A 22,477-nucleotide genomic window follows, 5' to 3' on the forward strand; every position below is an offset into this window, starting at 1 on the left:
TTTTAATAACAATGCTCACTGCCTGTATATACATACATACATATATATATATATATTTGGAAAAATGTTTATTCAGTGCTGAACTGCCTAAATGCATATGTCATGTCTACAAAGAAGTCTGGTAACTCCAAATTGATCTTGTTTTTATGTGACCTTTGATGGACTGCCACCCCTTCCATAAGTGGTCCTCTCTTATACTTGATGCCACTAGCACAGACTCTGTGTCCTTTGCAACTTGGCTTTCACAATGAGGATTTATAATTAAATGAAGGAGCAAAAGATCCCAGTTTTGTTAAATGCTATTATTTAAGTTTAAATTGTTATATTGACTACCTGAGAATGGGTTCCCAAGAGCAGAAGGGCATGGTACAGGACAGAGAGTGAGCCCATTATAAGCCATACATGAGAAGGACTAACTCTGGTAAATGGATGAAGATCAACAGAAACTCATCAGGGCAGTAGGAAAAAATAAGAAAGATATTGGGGAAGGTTCAAAGAAAGCTCAGTGAGCTCTGACAAGATGGACTTGTTTTTTTTATTTCATTTTATTTTTTGCATAGCATCCTTCACTGAGCACTCTGACAAGTTCTCAGGTAAAATGGAAGTATAAACTTTACAAATTACTAAGTACAAATTTTGTGCATATAAAGACGCTAATTTGTTATAACACACAGAAAACAAAATAGAAATTGATTAACATACATGGAAATCAAGAATAGTTGTTCAGTATTTCATTGTTTGAACTACAGCATGACCAGTTGGCAAGAGAGGAGAGGAAAATAAAAACTCTAGCCAGCAGCACACCTGGGGCCTCATGTATAAACGGTGCGTATGAACAAAAATGTTGCGTACTCCTGTTTCCACCCTCAAATCGCGATATATATAAAACCTAAACATAAAGCCACGCACATTTTCACGCTAGCAAAATGCTTGGTGTATGCAAGTTCTCCACTCGGTTTTGCAAACTGGTGGCACCTAGCGTCAAAGCAGTGCTTTTGTTCCAGTGTGGTTTCCCTTTCTTTTTAGATGCACATCCCTGATGCGGCATTATCAAATACACTGAAATTAACTGCATATTGTTTATTAGTTTAAGGCATCTGATTGTAATTAACCTGCAACAATATAATGGTCCACGGAATGGCCAAACTATTCCAAATACCACACCTGCTTTAGCGTTGTTCCTCTCAATGCACCACTCAGAGTATTTATCCCACCATATCTGAGTGTGGAATCACAGCTCTGTAGCAGAAGATCAGAAAGAGAATTATTGGTATACAGCATCAAGCACACACTGCCTCAGCAATGTGCTATTTGAACTGCTCTCATACGACAAACACTTCAGAGCCTTTCCTGTACAGACCTCACAGTTCAGAAACAGTTTCATCCCACTAAATGCACTCAATCAGGCCATCAAGTGCTCCTGGTAGAACTTTGGTACTCCTGGTAGAACTAGTACGTTTGTACTTATTAGTACAATTACCTCACTGTAAGCTTACAGTTATAATATTGCACAACCTGAGCCTCTTTATAAAGCACGTATTTACATATAATGACTATATCATTTTTAAGATGAAATGCAGCAAAATATGTTTGTTACATTATACAGATAAAATGTTAACATCATTTAAATAATCTATATTATTAATAATTAAACATGTGAGGACACGGTGGCGCAGCACTAGCGACGATCTGGTGCCCCGTTCAGAGATTGTTCCTGCCTAGTGCTGTATTCTTGCTGGGGCTGGCATGACACTGGAAGGATAGATGGATAGAATAATTAAACATGTACTATGAGGATATTTCAATGTTCCTTAAAAGTTTTGAAGAATCGGCGTTCTAAGCTTACAGATGGCTTAACATCTATTACAGAGCTGTTTGTGTGGCGATTGGTTACTTGGAGAAAGAAAAGGAAGGACAGGAATTGGAGATTAGTACATTCGAAAGAGACAGTACTGCTGCAATAAATTATTTCATCGAAGGTCACACACGGTGCAGCAAGCATCTTGCGGAAGGCAGGAACAAACTCTGGACAGGGCGCCAGCTCATCACTATCACTGTGCCACCGTTTTTCTGCAGGGAGAAAAATAAAATACGTGGGTAGCGACAGTGCCCCCTCGCGCCTTGGCAGGTTATCACATACTTTGAGTGAGCCAGCGAGGAGGTCCTCTAACACACATGCGTGACATCACATATACTAATTAGTTAAAATGCAGACAAATCAATTTATGATGCAAATTTCAAATGAAGAATACAATAGTTTGTACCTACTATAAAGAGCACTGTTACTTGATATCACTCAATGTAAGAAAGAATACAGAATACAGTGAAACATGGATCAGTAGTAGGGTTGCCAGATTAGAAAATTAGAAATATGGGACACTCTTAAAATCTCTCTATATTACTATGTAGCGGGGCTACATAGTAATAGTGTTTTCAATGTTTGTACTGAGTGTGTTTTGTTTCCATCGTCCCGTTTGCTGTTTATAATGTGTGCGTCAGTGAATGTCGTCCCCGTAAATACAGGGGGGACGGATGATGGAGAGAGACCGCAGCCCCAAGATGGAAAGCATCTGTTTATAATCAATTAATTACATCCGGCTCATTACTATATAAACAATCAGGAGAGAACAGAGGAGGAGGAAGGAGAAAGACGGAGATTACATTTCACTACAACGAACCACCATCACCTGCTATTTTTCCACATCGCGCTTTGGTATCCAGTTTGTTTTTCATTCCACGGGACTTACTTCAATTTAATCAGTGTCAGTTACCCCAGGGTTGGACTACATTATCCACCACATGCCGAGGATTCACGATTAGATTGTTCCATTTTTTCCGGGAAATTCAAACACATCACTTATCTGTTGACCAGTCATCCGTATTCAGGACAGTTGTATACTCGGACTCAAGTTCACTATCATTGGCATTTTCCGTATTCATTCATTGTTATTTGTGTTTTGTGTTTGTTATATGTTACTGGGACAAGGGAGGGTTTGTTATTGTATATATGGTGTTGTCACGTTGTTGCTTTGGTGTAGGGATATACATATCTATATATATACTTACTTTCTACGTGTGAAATTTACATTTTTTTGTTATTGTTTCATTTAATATATTTATCCACCTATTTTTACATATCTGCTTTTGTGTGCTTATGTTTAAACCGTCGATTGAAGGGATTATTTGTTAGAGGTACAGCTTGGTATTTATAGAGTAGCCTTAGTAATTTATCTAGGCCACAGGTCTTGGAAGTGTAACTGCCAGCTGGGTAAGGGGTTGGCCATTACAACTATATATATAAATTTATACATGCCCCCTACACACCCAGACCAATATACTGTATTATATAAAAGTACAGATATAAGTTAAAAACATAAAGCAAGGATTTTAATGGGTTATGAGGAAAACAAAAGTAAAATCATCTGAAAATTATTTACTGAAAGTGCAATTACATACACCATAGTTTGTTTCAAAACAGCTTCTGCCTTTATTGATATTGATCCATTCGCTGGAATATTCATCATGAAATTTTCACTTACGTTTTGGCATCTTGGGATGGATGGATGGATTAGTTTTTAAGTTAGAAAAAAAGTGGGCTGTAGCAAGTAGTAACAACACACTTGGTTGACAGTGTATGTTGCAATGCTAACACAGAACTGCACAGCAGCACGGCTGGAGAGCAAAACGGTAACAGTGTCACTGTCCTCAGCCAACCATAGTGTCAGAAGGGGACCTTGTTTTTCGATTTCCTGGATAATCCAGTTGCTGATTGTGTCAGGGTTGTCTGCAGGATGTAGGTATTTGCTGTCTTGCAAAGGAGTCACTGCTTTGAAGTCTGGCTGGTTGAGTATACAAACGATACCAAGTTGTGATAACAGACCTGCTTCTTCCTTGGAGGATGTGTGTATTTACCTGACTTGGAGATTACATGTCTGACGCTATTGGTTTCTAATCAGCATATCTGTACTTATTCATGGTTGGTAACAATACATTTTGTTAACTTGTGTTTTCATTAATTGTTAAACCCAGGAAATTTAGATGTGCCATTGTTTAATCCGATTGTCCAGAACTGATAATGGCAGGGACTGAAGGAGATTTAAACTTCTGAGCAGGAGAAGGCAAGAAGGAGGAGCAAAGACAGTCCACTGAAAACGCTGCCAAGACACTCGGACAGAGCACAGGGGCTCGCAGGCAGACAAGGGTACGTGGTTGGCACAACGTGAGGCACAAGGACTGCAACACTTCCAGGGAGGAAGAGACAGCTCCATAAGGAGACGCAGGTTGTGGGTCCAGCGAGAGAGGGAAGCCGCATGAAAGGACCAAGCAAAGCTGGCAGATGAGAAATGAGGCGTGCCTAGGTCAAAGCAACACAAGGAGCCCAGAGTGGGAAAAAAAAGAGCGACCAAGAGACGCTGACAGGGATTCAATGATTTGACACAACTACTGTTGGGAAACGAGTGTCCAGTGAACAGAGTGCATCCGTGGACAGTTGAACAATCAAGTGTTGGGTTAGCATAGTGCACAAACTGGACTCTGCACCACTAAAGGTTGTATCCTCCAATTCTTGTTTTTAATGGACTTTTAGAGTGTGGACTGTGTGTTTACCTTTTAAAAAAAAGGAAATTCGTTCCTGATATGTTTAGATTTTGTTATGTTCGTTTATCTTTTTAATGTACTTTATATTGTCTTGTGTAATAGAACTTACTGTGGCTTTTTTTCTGAAATTACTGTTGTGTCTTTCATTGTGTGTTTACTCACCGCCCAATTTAAAGAAACCTGTGTGCTATTTTCAGTAAATTTCAAGAGTTCCCAGTCTCTTAATAAAACTGGGTGGAGTAGTCGGATATTTTAATGGTGTGTAAGTTAGATTACCTGTAAGTGTGACCAGACACCTGTCACAATAGCAACTGAACAAGTTGCAAACAGGCAGCAAACACTAGTTTCCTCGTTACATTTGGATTATTTTCATCAAGAGAATCTGAGAAAAGAAAGTATAATTACTTATAAAGTTACAACTAAGTACTACAAGAAGGTAGTAAAAATATTTTTTTATTACGAAATTTGAAAATGCACTAAATACAGGACATTTGGGTGTCCCTGAAAGGTCAGTATGGGACAGGTGACAAAATTATCAAATATGGGACATGTCCTGTATATAAGGGACGTCTGGCAACCCTAATCAGTAGTGATGGTGCAGCAGTATTAAATAAAATAGCACTTCTGAATTACAGTTGTGTTCATTTGGTTTGCCAAGTTAAAAAAAAGTGGCGATTTAGTGAGTATTTTCTCAAGTCGTTTAAAATGTAAAGATACTAGTTTTGGCAGTTTAATTTCCTTTGAGTATCTTGCTGTAGTTATTGAAGCAGTGTCGCAGTCTCTCATATTGAATGTTTATAGACCCCCAAAATATAATGAGTCCTTTTTAAAAGCAGTTCTCAACTTAATAATAATTATGACAAGTTCCTAAATGTAGGGGATTTCAATTTTCATGTGGATATTTAGTGTGACCCCAAAGCAATATAATTTATTAACTTCTAAGAAAGTAAGTAAGTAAACCAAGTTTATATATAAAGCACCTTTTGCAGACAAGTCACATTGTGCAGTACCATAAAAGAGAAAAAGAAAAAGAATAAGATGAAGCTATACAACCCATAGACACATTGAGATACACCTTAGAGTAAAATCTACCAAATACATTAGGTAAATTAAAATAAAATAAACAGAAATACATTCAAAATAAAATTAATAACAATTAGATTTTAAGCAAAAGTCTGGCTTAACAAGAAGGTCTTTAACTGTTTTTTTAAAAAGTCCACAGAGTCAGCCATAAAAACATGAAGACGGAGATTCTTCCAAATCTTCGGTGAAAAAATTGAGTTTTGGAGTGAAGTGAATAACTACACTGGCTCTTCTGGATCAAATCCATTTGAAGAAATGTGCAAAGCTGCCCTTTCTGCTCTGTACTTGCCATACTCAAATGCAGACATTGGATAGCTCTTCAGTCAAATGAGTGATGTCATGTCAAAGTTAAGAAACAGAATGTCATTGGACACTGTCAATTCTATACTTCTGTTGCAGTATGGAGTGAAGCTGGCTCTTGATACCACTAACCAGTACAAACTATTGCATGACGTTCTACAGCAGTTTCGCACCACAGCAGCATGCTGCTTTAAGGTCACTCCATTCTCTTCAACTGGTTCCAGTTCAGTGACAACTACATCATCCTCTTCTGATGGTTTCAGCTCACTGGCAATGTAGTTGAGCAGTGAAGATGAAGAACATTTCCTTGCCTATCTAGGACCATATTTACATATGTAAAAGTGTTTTACTAAACAGTTTCCCATTAATAAGAATGGTTTATTGTTAAATGAAAAAATGTTAAACTTTTATTGTGTTATTTTTTAAAATAAGAAAATTATATGGTCATAAAAAATGGTCATGTTTACATTACATTTACAAAAAAAATAGGCCTATGTGATGATAAATCAAATCTAATCTAACAAATCTGGGATTATATTTTTTCATAGAGACAGTTCATTTGTATAATTCACTTCATTTTAGTTCATTTGGGCAATTTTATGTTTTTGCATGATGGTGTCATCACGTGATGACATCATGCCATCTAGCAACTTTAAGTACAAATCGACCTGCTAATAGCAACTTCCCCTGAAGATTTGTTAGCAGCACTGCTCCTAATGTCAATTCGCAATTAGCAGAGTTAGCAGCAATGGTCCATGAGTGATCTGTTTCACTGTGGTGCACACCCATCAAAGCAGCAGTGAAACAGAGACGTGCACCTTCTGGGATCACAGCTGCCTCGTGTACAGATCCAGAATATTTTGTTGAAATTCCAGCCCTGTAATCACCTGTACCATTTATGATGACATAAATAAACATGTTTATTGTAATTTGTAATTATTCTTTTTATGATTTATTATATTATGTGTAAAACATACACACGTGCATCACTCTCTAATGACTCCAGACACACACACACACACACACGCGCGCACAAACCATTCATCTGAAGAACTGCTTGCTATGTGTATTACATCATCTCACAGGAAAACAAAACAGTAATTGACTGGGAGTTTGTTTGCTTACGCCTATCAGGACTACCAAGTATTCCAATAATGTGACATATTCTAGACACAAATGATACTCTAAATGGGAAGTTGAGGAGCACAAACAAAAACCTGCAAGAATACAAATGCAAATGTCACTGCATTCATCCCTGCAACATTGGGGGAAAAGGTAGAGACAAAGCTTTAGGATGTGCCAGTAAAGAGAGGAGTGACCAGAGGAAAGCTTCTTAGTCAAGAGAAGAACATGCAAAATCCATTCAGACAATGACCATAATTATTGTTATTAGTGTAGGATCTATTATTTATATATAAAATGCACAATACCACACAACATGTACTGATCATCTGACAGCTCCAACTGACTGGGAGCAAATCCTGTGCCTGGTTTTTGGATTTTGCAAATTGAGATGAATCATCTTACAATCAAAGTGCACGTCATCCTTCCCATGAAAAGTTAACACCTTCTATATTACTTGAGCAATGTGAGCAATTAGTTCAGTGGCATTAGTGGATGGTGCAAGTATGTAAATTTTACAGATAAATAATTCTCATAAAAACAAGGACAAGTTACAATAAACAGGTTTATTTATCTCTGCATAAACTATGTACAGGAGATTACAGGGCTAGGATTTCGACTGAGCATTCTGGGATCTGTGCATGAGGCAACCGCGATCGTAGAAACAGTAAGTGGCTGGCATCTCCCTTTTACTACTGCTTTGATAGGCACACACCACGGGAGTACTCATAGTCCAGTGGAGATTAATTCAATACATTGATGATTCTTTTTTTTTTAGTATCAGCGATTGTGTCTTTATTTATAAATATTCAACAAGGTACACTGAAATCTTATTTGTTAAGAAAATTTGAAATAAAGCGGGTATTGGAAATAAACTTGGTCCCATAACATTAAAAGTTAAGTCTGAAGTAATGAATTTAGATGTAATCATGGATGTTTGACCTAAACTTTAAATCACATATTAATTCAATAACCAAAACTTCATTTTTCCATTTCAGGAACATCACAAAAGTTAGAAACAACATTGCAAAAGGCTGAGAAATTAATTCATGGTTTTGTTTTTAGTCAGCTAGATTACTGTAACACATTCTTAACTGGTCTACCTAAGAAAGTCATCAAAAGTTTGTAGTTAGTTCAGAATGCAGCAGCAAGAATCGTGGCCAGAAAAAGAAAATCTGAGCACATCTCATCAGTTTTAACATGATTGCTCAGGTTACCTGCGTCCTTTAGAACTGACTTTAAAATACTACTAATGGTACTTAAAGCCTTAAATAATCTTCTTCCCATATTTTGATGTGTCTATCCCCCTATATTCCAGATTGTAACCTTAGATCTTGTAATAGTGGTCTGCATATTATTTCAAGAGCCAAACATTAAATAAAGTGGTAAGGCAGCCTTTTCTATTATGCACCAAAAATATCGAATACCTTAAAAAAAGAGAGATTAACAATCTGGTTCATTTTAAAAAATCTCCTAAAAACACACTTTTATAATTTTGCTTTTTTGTAGCTTCATTTTAGTTCTATCCTTAATAAACTGGATATGCACAGAATGATCATACTCTTCAATGAATCTACAATCATTATTAATCTTTACTTTTCTTTGTTTTCTTTTCTGGTTCTTCTTGTGGTGGTGTTCTGTGCCACCACCTCCTGATCAAAGTCCTGTGCAGCAGTCTGTGATGTTTGATTTAAAATGGATACTCCAACTTGCCACAAGATCCACTCAATCAAATACTCTAAGACAAAGCCTTAAAAAAATATTAAAGAACTGCTTATGAAAAGTATGTTATTTAGATGTCCAGTGGGAACTGGATAATCTTTTGGCCTGGAGCCCCTACCAATTTTGTTTTTTTCACCTGCTTAATTGGATTTTGTTTTTCCGTGTCCACCCTGGTCACTTGACCTTATCATTGGACTCACATTTGGAGATTTAAAAAACAAATTAATATTTAAGGAATAAACATCTCTTAATTGTTTATCTATTTTATGTGTGTGTGCATTATTTATTTTTGCATTCTTTTCTTTCATTATTGTTGTTAATTTTAATGAGCTTTTTCATTCTTTTAAATATTTTTTAGACAGTTTGCACTTTGAGCTACTTCACAGTCATTTTCTAACCCGTTTAGACCTGAATGGGGTCACGGGGATCTGCTGGAGCCTATCCCAGCTAGCAAAGGACGCAAGGTAGGAACAAACCCTGGATATAGCGCCAGTCCATTGCAGGGCAAACACACACACATCCACACAAAAACCCCAACCAAACAATAGGGCCAATTTAGGAAACGCCAATCCACTGAATTACATAGTTTGTATGAAAATGTCCTATGGGAATATGTTATTGTTTTTGTAGATCTGGAAGCTGCCATGTGGTTCACAAGTTATACTTTTCTTTTGATAGTGCTTCACATGCTTCTGTCTTCTCATGTTTTGTTGAGGTGCTGGTTTAGATATCATTAAATGTTTACTGTGTATGTCAGAATTTATATGGAGTGTATCTCCAAGTATTTTATGAAAGAAAACAATAGGACAGGGGGCATGTTTAACAGCAAGTCATTTTTTTGTGAAATGTGGCTTAACTTCTATTCAAATGCAATGCCTTGGTTTCTTTTGGCAAAGAGGAGAATTTGGAGCAGTAGAGAATGTGGTTTTTGGGTTTTGGCTGCTGTGTTTTCCTAGTGAATTACATAGCAGGGCAGCACGGTGGCACAGTGGTAGCGCCGCTGCCTCGCAGTAAGGAGACCTGGGTTCATTTCCCGGATCCTACCTGTGTGGAGTTTGCATGTTCTTCCCGTGTGTCTGTGTGGGTTTCCTCCTGGTGCTCCAGTTTCCTCCCACAGTCCAAAGACATGCAGGTTAGGTGGATTGGTGATTCTAAATTGTGCTTGGTGTGTGGGTGTATGTGTATGTGTGTGTGTGTCCTGCGGTGGGCTGGCACCCTGCCCAGGGTTTGTTTCCTGCCTTGTGCCCTGTGTTGGCTGGGATTGGCTCCAGCAGACCCCTGTGACCCTGTGTTCGGATTCAGCAGGTTGGAAAATAGATGGATGGATGGATGGAACTTCATAACACTTCGCACTTTATACAGTCATGTTTAGTAACTTCTTACTGCTTTTTCCCACACATTTCTCCCCTTTAAACCCCCTTTTGAAAACTGAATTTATTGAACTTTGATCAAATCAATATTGCATTTTGAATTGCTATGGAGAATTTTCACTATCTACTTAATAAATCAACTCAAAATTCCAATCTGTGTTAAAGTGAATTTATTTATTAATAAATAAATCTTAATGATATGACCTTTAAATTGTGGATCCATAGAAAACAAATATACTGCAACAAATGAAAACTCACACAAATAGCTGGCTGTAATAGTAACAATAAGAAAAGAAAAAAATGAGAATAAAAAATATAGAATAAAAGAATACTTTAAATACAGTAAGAGTAAATTGAAAATTTAAATTAAGATGGACATTAAAACATCATAAACCTTTCAATAAAATAGAAGTCATTATGGATCCTTTATGGTTTCACATTATTTTAAAGCATTTTATATGCTATTACAATGAAACTTATAGAGAAGATGCAAAGTGTCTGCACATTTACATGGCTTAACTGTGTAACAGAAAGAATTTTACATTTAAAATACATGTAGGACCACAAAGAGTGGATCTCTGATCTCCATGAAGATTTTTGTTCTCTTTTCTCCAGAGAATGTGTTTCTTCCTTACAACAGTCTTTTTATTTTATTTTGCCCACCTTTTGTTAATTCTTTCGCAATATTATAAAATTTTATAAAATGTGTGATTGTCTCTTATTTAAATCTCCATCTTCATCTTCATTCCTTCTTATTAGGTTCTGTAAATTTCTTTACCCATTCTTCATGTTGTTTTGCACAAACTTTGTAACCCTTTTTAGTGTAAAATCTGAAAAACAAATAATATAATAGAGTAGCACAAACATAGGTGGAAAGTGTTAAAATATTCTTTTCTGATAAACAGAATAAGAGTTGAAATGAAAAAAAGAACAAACTAAACAGAATGAAAGTAATCTTAACCCCTAAAATATACCACTTAATTAATCTGCTTATGAAGCCTCATTTAGAAAAAGAAGTTTAAGTGAGAGTGTGCGTTCTAGTACACTTTAACTGAGAAGACCCACTGAAAAGATTTGTGATTGAACTACACTCTCAACACACTCCCCAAAAGTGACCTGTATAGTCTATTAACAGTCGTTTGGTTAATTTTATCTATCATAAGGCTGCTTTTAACTATAATTTTCATATTTGCCATGGATGAATTGTTCAATGAAGACCAAACTGACTCTGAATCTGCTTTACCAGTTTCTGCTGTCAGCAGAGCAAATGCATATTCTGCCTTTTTGAATGGATCCTTACAAAACTCTTCTTACCATCTCAATATGATTAATTTGTTTATCTTATTTTGTTTTCTATTTCATTATTATTGGCTTCTTAAAGCACCTTCTGATACTATTTGTTGGAAACAGATGCTGTATGAAATGGAAACTGATTAACTGAACACATAATCTAAAGTTATGATGTAAAATAAGCTTATTTAAAGCCCACTTGAATTCTGTCTACTGTCTTGAGACCACCAAGTTGGTGGAGTGGTGGCTCTGAGGCTAAGGATCTGCGCTGGTATCCCGAAGGTTGCCGGTTCAAATCCCCGTCAGTGCCAAAAGAGATCCTACTCTGCTGGGCCCTTGAGCAAGGCCCTTAACCTGTAATTGCTCCAGGGGGTGCTGTACAATGGCTGACCCTGCGCTCTGACCCCAAGGGGTATGCGAAAAAAACTAACAAACACTGTTGTAAGTCGCTCTGGATAAGAGCGTCTGCTAAATGATGTAAATGTAAATTGGTTTGATTGAAATGTGTTGTCATTGACCAAGTAGATAATGTTTTACAGTGTATTTGACAAGGCTGTCAGTTCAGTTCAGTCCAATAACACATTGTGCCACCAGACCAAATCTTTAACTGCCTTTTTAACATCAATAGAGTATGTAACTATTGATCTGTTTAACTCTGTAAATGTTTCATCCAAAATAATAATTTAGTGTATTAAATAGGCCTATGGGGCGGCATGGTGGCGCAGTGGGTAGCGCTGCTGCCTCGCAGTTGGGAGACCTGGGGACCTGGGTTCGCTTCCTGGGTCCTCCCTGCGTGGAGTTTGCATGTTCTCCCCGTGTCTGCGTGGGTTTCCTCCCACAGTCCAAAGACATGCTGGTTAGGTGGATTGGCGATTCTGCATTGGCCCTAGTGTGTGCTTGGTGTGTGGGTGTGTTTGTGTGTGTCCTGCGGTGGGTTGGCACCCTGCCCAGGATTGTTTCCTGCCTTGTGCCCTGTGTTGGCTGGGATTGGCTCCAGCAGACCCCCGTGACCCTGTGTTAGGATTCAGCGGGTTGGAAAATGGATGGATGGAAATAGGCCTATGCTATACTATCCATTTGCCCTTTCCCACATTTTCTAAACTTGCTTATTTCAGTTTAGGGCTCAGAGGCTATATATAGCCCATGACTGTGTCCTCCTAAGCCATTTCTCAATGTCAGTGTTTTGCAGATTATCATATTGCTTTCTTCTCATGGTTTGCTCAAGGCAAACACCTCCATCTCTTTATCAGATTCCAGAGATTTTGCTTCCAAACATTTTACAAGTTTGTCATAGGATTCGTCCCACAATGCTATATTCAAGGAACAGACCTCTTGGTTTGTATTTTGCAATGTAGGCATTTGAAATCTTACAATGTATTCCATTTTAATATACAGAATATTCAGAATAAGAATTTAAAATATATAATGATTACATTACAGTATTGCTCACCATTTCTTTTTTCTTTGGTGATTATTAATATTAATGACCAAAAATCACTAATAAGTTTTAAAGTCTCCAATAATAATGTCAACATTTCCTCCTTTTGCATATCTAAAAAATTGTGTTTTGTAATGTACAATATTTAAAATAAATTGCAGGGCAGTAATATTTCACAGCCGATATACTTACATGACTCCAGCTAGAGGACATTGCTTACTTGTTACTTCAAAACGTTCAATGATTTTTTTAGGCAGTTGTTTAGTGGTGAATGTAAAGCAGCATTGTTGAGGAGTGTTTACTGATTGAGCTGGAAAAAAGCAGGGAAAAGGTTTGATTACTTTATATGTGCATTAATAATAAATACAGTGCTAATTGGTAAATACCTACATACTTTATAGTTTATAAAGTAATATAATATCATATTAAGTAAATGTTTTTGATATGCATTCCCTTGCACAATGTACAAAACTAACAGTACATTGTACATTTGTAAGAGACAACAAATTAGACTTTAAGTATTATTTATTATAATTATGCTACAGAATTGAAATTAAATGGTGAAATAAATACAGAGAGTTCATTAAGAGGTCATAACAATAATGGAACATGTTAATAATTGCAATTCTTTTGCTTAAGTTTCCATGTCAACAATTAATTATTGATGTATTCATTTATTGATCCATTAGCATAAGGAGAAGTCTAATAAGATGATTTGCAATAAGGAATGACAATACAGAAATGAATAGAAGATCGACATTCTTCATTCCTCCTTTCATAATAACACCTGTCACAATGTGTGCTTATACTAAAAGATAAAAGAGGCAAATAAAGTACACACTGTTTGAAAGTTAGCTTAATTCTTCTAAAACATACATTGTGCGAGAGCTCAAGTGCGTAGCACATGCATTAGCCTCATGATGATAAAAACATTTTAAAGCAAACCCAGACAAACTTACTTGCTTTGACTTCCAGCGCCATGTAGAGCAGCACAATAACAATGGTGAACACAAAGATTTTCATTTCGGAATCTGTAAAGTGAGGAGAATGTTACTGACAGTGCTAGTTATGTTCTGTTTCCAGTGGAAGCACAGCCAGTATTTAAGAACCTGAGAGGGAAATCCCACATTTTGCTTAATGAATGTTCTTGGGAGAAGACATTTAAGGGATGATATCACTCTGAGAGGAAGCAGAAAGGGAAAGTTACAAATTTCCTTTCTACTCACAGCTCTGATATTTGATCTAAACAACATTACCTGAAATGTGCATAGATACCATTTTTTTAGTTGTTATTAAACAAATGACAGATGATGGTTAAGGGTTGCTACAATGCTGCTATCTATAAATCTATAAGACAAAGCTAAAAGTTTGTCACATTAATTACTGTAGTTGTCAAGGGAATAAAGAAATGAAATCATTATTTTTTTGAGTCATTCATCTCAATATGTCATGGCAGTGTAGTAGTTAGTGCTGCTGCTTCTATGAATTGGGTTCAAATTCTGTCTTGGTTGCAATCTGGACAGAACTTTCATGCTCCAATGCCTATGCAGCTCTTTGGTTTTTTTTTCACTCTCTTTGTTTTCAGGTTTTTTGGCTTAACTGTCATATCCCAAATATAATTGTTCAGTTTGCCGATTGTAAACTGGTCTGGCATTAATGTGACCTGTGACTGACTGGCACCTAGTCCAGAATGGATCCTGATTTGTGTTGGATGCTACTAGGACAGACTGTGGGTTCATTTAACTCTGTCTTTGACTGTAAGGGTTTGAGGACAGATGGAAAAATAACAGACCTCCAATTTCTTGAATTCTATTTTTTTTTTAAATGAAATTTTAAAACTGACGGGCTGGCATGATATAAGATAGAGGTAGGGCCTTAGGGTTATGCCAAAAGACAATATCATTGACCAGCGGCTATTCATTCCTTATATTGCCAATGGACATCAGATTGGCAATGATTTAAACCACATGATTGAACCCATCATAAATTCCCCAATGACTCTGGGCACTTGTATCCTGACTGTATACAGGCTGGTTTTAAATACATGTGGCTTTAGCAGAAAAATACAAATCTGATTATATTTTCCCTTATAAAATGCAAATTAGGATTTTGACATCTTGCTCTGTTTTCGGGGTCAGTGTGGTGGGTGCACCATTTTATGCACTCTTTGTGTTTTTACTGATAATGAAGACCCACTGAAGAAGCCATCTGCAGAATATTATTAAGAGAAGACATGACAGGCAGAGGATGTTTTATAATGCTGAAGTTATTGCTGGTCTTGTCAAAGCAACAGTGCAGCATAAAATCCTGCTTGGATTGTTCATTGATCGTGACTGACTGTCTGCTCACTGTACATGGCAAATACCACTTTCTGTATTTGCTGAATCTAGCAATCTCTGCTTAGAATAAAAGATATGAGATTTTGTAAATGTATACCTGTTGAAAAGTGTGTTGTAGTATCATTGTGGTATGGGGTACAAAATCTGTAAATTTTGTTCTGTATTTTTGTTATATTTTGCTCAAAACAACAACAGATGAACTACATTCAGTACAAATCCAAGCATATCCTCTTCCTAGTTGTACCTCACTTTTAAAACAGCTGTTCCAACAAAGAAAAGAAGGCATGCTGGTGCCTAAGGCTATTGATTAGTTTATAACATGGGCAATTGGGACAAAAGTAGCAAAATTATTTTACAGCCTGGGAAAGGAAGAAATGCTGATACCTCAGGCAACATCAAAAAAGTTTTATTGTTTGGGAAAATGGACAGTGAATCCATTCATTATATTGACAGACAGCCAATCAGAATATCTAACAATCATATCTTGCATAACCTCCCAGTAGAATTCCATCCATCCATTTTCCAACCCGCTGAATCCAAACAGGGTCACGGGGGTCTGCTGGAGCCAATCCCAGCCAACACAGGGCACAAGGCAGGGAACCAATCCAAGGCAGGGTGCCAACCCACCACAGGACACACACAAACACACCCACACACCAAGCACACACTAAGGCCAATTTTGAATCGCCAATCCACCTAACCTGCATGTCTTTGGATTGTGGGAGGAAACCGGAGCACCCGGAGGAAACCCACGCAGACACGGGGAGAACATGCAAACTCCACGCAGGGAGGACCCGGGAATCGAACCCAGGTCCCCAGGTCTCCCAACTGCAAGGCAGCAGCGCTACCCACTGCGCCACCGTGCCGCCCCCCAGTAGAATTTTATAATAAATGTGCCTCATCTGAGGAGCGATATAGGAGGGAGGTAGAAGAAGGGATGAAGACATCAGGAGAAGGGAACAGAGCGACGTCAGTAGAGGGCGCTGATAACATGTGGCCGTTTCCATCTGATCATCAGAAAAGCATCTGATGAACAACTACAAGTGCTAGATCACAAGCCACCTGTGACATTCATCCTTGTCATCTTTACTTTTTCATAAGCTTTTTCTAAAGACTATATATATCCAGACTTTACTATCAGTCCTATTTTCTATTATTCTTTATTCTACTGGTATTATTATTATTCCTGTAATAAATTACATGCTGCTTTTAACTTTCTATGCTTTGTCTTAATGTCTAGAGTGATAGAAGTAATAAAGTACATTTCTTTGAGCACCTGGTGCAGCCGGAGATTTGCCATACGCTCTGTGCTGCGAGATATATTAAGGGCTGAGGGTAAGAGCTTCACCCAAAAGCAGGGAACACTACGTAAAGTAAGTAAATGGCCTGTAGTCAAGGATGCTGAGCCTTTGTGTGTTTAAATGTATTCTTGGAGACCAAAAATTATATTTAGGTCTGAGATATCTTTAAAACATTGTATGTTGTTCGTGTCAATAATAAGTAAGTCTCTTGAAGTGTTGAGAGGCTACAGTATGTCAATCCTAAGGCACTTGTGTGGTTTAAAGGGCTAGAGGTTAACCAGCTGTGTGTTTGACATTCACAGGGCACTGCTGAGTTTCTGTGTTTATGAGTATATCTAAGTATGCGTGTGTTAATCATAAGGTGTAATAGTAGATCAACCTAGTAACGAATCTGATAAAGGGTAAGTAGAGAGGAATATTATGATAACACACATGGTATCTTTCAACTTGCTCTGGGTTTTACAGCTTATCCAGTCTACTTGGAATAAGCAAACCATCAGTAAGACAGTGCATTTGGGGAGTGTGTAGTGCTTCCCATCACTGCCCCAAATGAATTTGATATGGACCATCACAATCGTAACGGGTACTATTTCATTTTAATCAAGGCTATAATTGATCATCTTCTGTTCTGTAAATTTGACATTTGGAAGAAGTTGAAGGCTGGTGTATGTGACTTAGCAAGAAAAATGTTTACTATGATTTGTAAGTAAAGCAAACATACTTTATTTACGTAAATAATATGAAATGGCTATGGTACTTTGCACCAGTCTATGTTTTTGTCAATCATTGCTTTTCTATAGTAAACAAGGCTGTATGGCAATAAGCAATGAGGATACACCTGGATAGACTGTCTTGCTTTTTAAATTATGAAGTTGTACTGTAGGAGTGCAATTACACCTGGACCACCTACCAGACAAGGATGGCCACAGGACTGCTCACTGTAGAACTATACTTAGGGACTCCAGAAACAGTTCTGAGCATTACCCAGAATTTAAATTCTACCTGAGGTTTTTAAATATAATCTGCCAGAACCCTGGGGAATCAAGTATCAAAGGTGGGACACACTGCAATGGAAGGAGAAATAACCAAACTACAAAAGAGAGACAACAGAAGGAGCTTGGCAAAGTACTTTACTGTGATGTTGGGAAATGAAAAAGTGATACCCCCTCAACCTGGACAGACTGTGTAAAACCTTTGACTATATAGTAGAAATTAGATTTTTTTTATCCATTTCTTTTGACAATATTCTGTGTTCAAATCTCCATTGCAGATTACTGCCGAAATTCTATTAATCCGTTTTTGATAAAATTTCAATTGAAGGAAACTGAAGTAAAATGTAATAACAAACATTACTGGAAGTCACAGGAAATTCTGCTTTAGTTTTGCTATCGCTTCACATACTTCTGTTTTCTCTTGGTTGCTTTTTTTTTTTAGAAAGTGCTCGTCCATATGTAATTCAAACATGAAATCTTTTTCTGTGAATTACCATTTGTACTTGGTAGTATCTCCGAGCATCTTACACAAGAATCAATAAGATGGGTAACATGTTTAAAATTAATCCATTTTTTTACAAGGACTATATGTATTTTTTCTAAAGCAATATTAGAGATACATGGTATTTTTTGAGCTGCACATGACCAAACTTTTTTTTTAAAGAAATTAATAATAAATTACAATTTACTCAATAAGTAACTCATGTGATGATTTTGCCATATAAGAATATAACTTACACTAATAGTTAAATTCCATCCATCTATCCATCCATTATCCAACCCACTATATCCTAACTACAGGGTCACGAGGGTCTGCCGGAGCCAATCCCAGCCAACACAATGCGCGAAGCAGGAAACAAACCCCGGGCAGGGTGCCAGCCCACCGCAGCAGTTAAATTCCATTTCAGGTAATTTGTATGCTGTATAAAGTTCCTGATCAAGTCTGAAGAGGGTAAGAAATATGAATAATTTATTATCCTCACATTTCAGCAGTCATGATGGTTTTCAGGCCAGTAGAAAAGCCAACCAACAGATAGACACAAGGTCCAATTGTTCTTCTTTTGTACAAGAATTCTTTTATATGAAAAATCTTTCTTTTGTAGAGAGGGTGTTGCGTGCTATCTGTATGCTCTTCAATTATATACTTTTATGATAAAAATATACTTGTAAAACTCTATTTATCATATATAGATTTTCTCTTTCACTTTTTCTTTTTCCCTTGATTTTCATTGGCAACTACTGGCTTCAAAGACACAGAGAGCAGTTAAGGTAATGCCATAAATCTACATTAAATTGTTATTGATTACTGATATTGTACTGTCTGGGATGATAATTGTAAATAAGGGTTATAGCAGTAAACAAGAATAAAGATCCAATTAACATTCTTGGTTGATCACAGGATCAGAATGCAAAAACATATGTCAGAATCTGTGTCGGCAAAAGAATGCTGACAAATATGGGCAGTTAATGTGCTCCTCGTTCCATTTTGAGCTGTTTCTATTTAGAGTAGTACAGGAATTAAACTTAATGGATTCTTACACCAGCAACACATGCTTTGCAAGTTATTAGTTCTTTGTTTTGTGCCTTGTGGTGACATTTGCCTTCTACTTCTATCTCTTCATCGATTCTCACTTCTATGTGGGGTTAATGCGCTTGATCAACCTTCTCCAAACATCTCGTCATGCACCTCCTCACCAATTTCCTTCAGCTGTTCTTTTTCGTTATCCATCCATTGTTGCTTTGGCTTTGACCTCTGTCGCCTTCTCTTCCCCTGTATTTCCATTCCCAACACTAAATTTTGACCATATATTCATATCCCCACTGTGGGAAAGTCTTGGCCTGTAGCACTGATGCATTATTTGTAAATGTGCTGTATTTGTAATCATTTCCACACCTAAAATGACTTACCCATCCTTTAAGTTTCATGCCAATTTGATGCATTTTTGTAATAACAACAACAACAACAATCAACATTTATTTATATAGCACATTTTCATACAAATAATGTAGCTCAAAGTGCTTTGCATGATGAAGAAAAAGAAAAAAAAGACAAAATGAGAATTAAAATAAGAGAACACTAATTAACATAAAATAAAAGCAAGGTCCGATGGCCAGGGACGACAGAAAAAACAAAAACCTCCAGACGGCTGGAGAAAAAATAAAATCTGCAGGGGTTCCAGGCCATGAGACCACCCAGCCCCCTCTTGGCATTCTACCTAACATAAATGACCTCAATCAGTCCTCATTGTATTCAGGGTTCTCATGGATGTTGTAATTTTAATGGCCAGCAGTGTAAATAACCTGCATCATAGCAGCTAATAGTAAAAAAAAGAAGTGTGTCACCTTCCTGAGCAGAAATTATTGTTTAAGTAAAAAGAATTACAAGACAAAGCAGTTCATAACACTCATACTAGGTAGTGGTAGCAGTAGTTTGAGAGCAAGTGTACATTAATTGGAAGAAGCATATTTATTTTATGTTCAAACAGAGTATCTGGTAGTACTAGGCTTGTAAGTAAGAGGGGTTCAACCTTAGAAAAACAGTCAACTAAAGAAAGTTTAGTAACTACAAACAAAGTCACATAGCAGGCAGTCATGGGGTGAGAATATTACAGGACCTTAATGGGCCAGCAAATGTTAAATAACTTCTTTAAACTGATATGTAATTTCTTCATGTAAATCATTTAGTTTAAATAACTTACATTTTAATTAGTAGAGCATTTAATTAATCCAAATTTTAATGATTAGGCTAATACAATGCAAGCCTTGTTTGAAATAAGGGTTTTTGGAGAGTGGTTTGGACAAGTCATGTCTCCTAGAGTGCTCTATCTGCACTAGATGCCCACTGATCCCGTACCCTGAGCTCAGAGTTTCTGAATATGAGGAAGAAGTGGCTAGCCTGTGCTGTTTTAGAGAACTGATGGATATGGCTCAGGTGTCCTTTAGGGAGATACTGTGCACCCCAGCGGAGACTCCAGACCAGAGAGGTAAAGATAGGTGGAACACAGTAAGACATAAGCACAAAGTAAAGGGTACACACTGTCCTGGGACATCGATCCCTGTGCAAAATGTAAAACTTTTCATTATCTGTGGAGCCAGACAGAGTCTCTGATAACTCTGAGGTGGTATCTAGATATGAGAAGCCCTAAAAGGTCACCTCAAAACATATCCATAGAAAAAGAGAGGTTGTGGTAATGGGGGACTCAGTTAAGGGGGATTGAGATGCAGGCTTTCTCCACAGACATAGAGTTATGTACGGTGTCTTGTTTCTGAGTGCAGAAGTGGGAAACATCCCTGGAAGGATGGATAGACTCCTGGCCACAGCGTGGGTGGATCTGGTAGTAATTGCCCATCTTGGAACAAATAATATGCATAAGAGCAGGCTGTTAGTTAAGTGCCAAGCTGAGAGGTAGAACTGAAAAGGTGGTCTTTGTCAAGGTCCTGCCTCTGCCACATGCCAGTCCAGGTAAAACCAAGAAGGTTTAATTCATGGCACAAATATTGGTGTAGGATAGAAAGGCATATGTTTATGGGGAAATTGGTTTATACTAGAACTGATGGGAATTGTTCTGCCGTGATAAGATACATTTAAACCAAAAGGACACAAATGTATTGGTGAGGCATACGAGTAGGTGAGTCAAGGATTATTTAAAGTAGATCATTGGAGACAGGTTGTGTAGGGCAGACCAGGTTGAAGTAACCATCCCTTCAGCCAAGCTAACTGGTTACACTTCACTAATGAGGCACCAGTTCATTGGAACTGGATAGATTGCAACTAGATGACAAACCAGCACATTACTTACCGATCGCTAGTCAGATTCCCAGTGCATTTCTACGTATCCAAGTCTGACACTAAAGCAAATCAAGTAATGTCTGCAGTAGTACTTTTTTAGACATGTTCAAAGTTCTAGTTCTAGTGAGGCTGCAGATTTAAAGAGAAAGCGTTATATCTGGATATGTTAAAAGCTGTAAATTTCCTTTGCATCTGTGGGCTGTAAATATTGCACAAATGAGTCCATGGTTTGCTATGCTAATAAAAAAGAAGATGAAACCAAAAGCCATAAAGCGATCAAAATGCAATATCAGAAGTAATTAAAGTATACACAAACACAGTGAGAACATGCCTTTAGGCTGCTCTGATTTTACAGGGTGAATATTTTGTGTGCCAGTGATGCTTTCCTTTGGGGTGAGGGAGCTCAGGGTGAGGAGTGTTTAGTCAGTCCAAAGATCCACAGATAAGGTGGATTATCAGTGCTAAATTGGCTGTGATGTGTATGTGTGATCAGCCTGTAGTCGGCTGACACTCTGTCCAGTGATTATTCCAGCCGTGTGCCTGAAACTTGCTGAGATAAGCTCCAGCTTCCTTGTGACTCTGCTCTGAATAAGTAAGTTTGAAAGATTGATTTATAAATAGCAATATTTATACTGACGTCAAATTGTTTAGAGTGGAAGACCCACTCTAAAACCCAGCTTGCCAACACACATCCCTGAAACCTACCCCTACCTGCAAAAAGCATCCAGAAGAACCAAGGCAGGCCTCCTGCATTCTGCAAAAAATAACAGAAAGAAGAAAACATCACCTACCCCTGCCTGCAGTTTTCATTGAAATCTTCTTGAAATCCTCTAAAAGAAAAAACATAAGTGTAGATAAACCAAAACCCAAATGTAAACAGCAGAGGAAGGCTTGTAACACCATGAGGCACATGACCCACCACCGCCACAAAGCCCCATATGTGAAATGTGAAAAATACTCATAATTACAATGAGTTAAAAAAGTACAAAGCTCATATAAACACCCAACATTGAACATAACAGAACAGATCTGTTAGCAAAAATGAATGGGCACTGAAAGCAATGATCTTAGAGATTACCGAATCAGATATGCTGCAAAATTCAGACCAGCGCATCATGTACACAGCATGGCAAA

The 22,477-nt window shown here is 37.5% G+C and overlaps 1 protein-coding gene across 1 annotated transcript; it reads right to left on the reverse strand.

Annotated features, from left to right (window-relative positions):
* Positions 1–10,352: 10,352 nt before the first annotated feature.
* Positions 10,353–22,264, reverse strand: LOC114657244 (C-C motif chemokine 3-like). Its single transcript, XM_028808972.2, has 4 exons — positions 22,135–22,264; positions 13,881–13,952; positions 13,114–13,231; positions 10,353–11,023 (listed from the first exon to the last, which is right to left on the reverse strand). The coding sequence occupies exons 1-4, from the start codon at positions 22,253–22,255 to the stop codon at positions 10,936–10,938; spliced, it is 399 nt and encodes a 132-aa protein (XP_028664805.2). The 5' UTR covers positions 22,256–22,264; the 3' UTR covers positions 10,353–10,935.
* Positions 22,265–22,477: the final 213 nt, after the last annotated feature.

This window comes from Erpetoichthys calabaricus, chromosome 9, assembly GCF_900747795.2.
Source record: "Erpetoichthys calabaricus chromosome 9, fErpCal1.3, whole genome shotgun sequence".
Classification (NCBI taxonomy): domain Eukaryota; kingdom Metazoa; phylum Chordata; class Cladistia; order Polypteriformes; family Polypteridae; genus Erpetoichthys; species Erpetoichthys calabaricus.

What these genes read in the sequence shown, in the direction of transcription:
- LOC114657244 (XM_028808972.2), bottom strand. Translation starts at nt 22,255, where the DNA reads ATGTGCCTCATGGTGTTACAAGCCTTCCTCTGCTGTTTACATTTGGGT. An exon ending in AATGAAAACTGCAGGCAGGG is followed by an intron (nt 13,953 to 22,134) that starts GTAGGTGATGTT and finishes CTCACTTTACAG; the next exon opens with ATTCCGAAATGAAAATCTTT. An exon ending in GGCGCTGGAAGTCAAAGCAA is followed by an intron (nt 13,232 to 13,880) that starts GTAAGTTTGTCT and finishes GCTTTTTTCCAG; the next exon opens with CTCAATCAGTAAACACTCCT.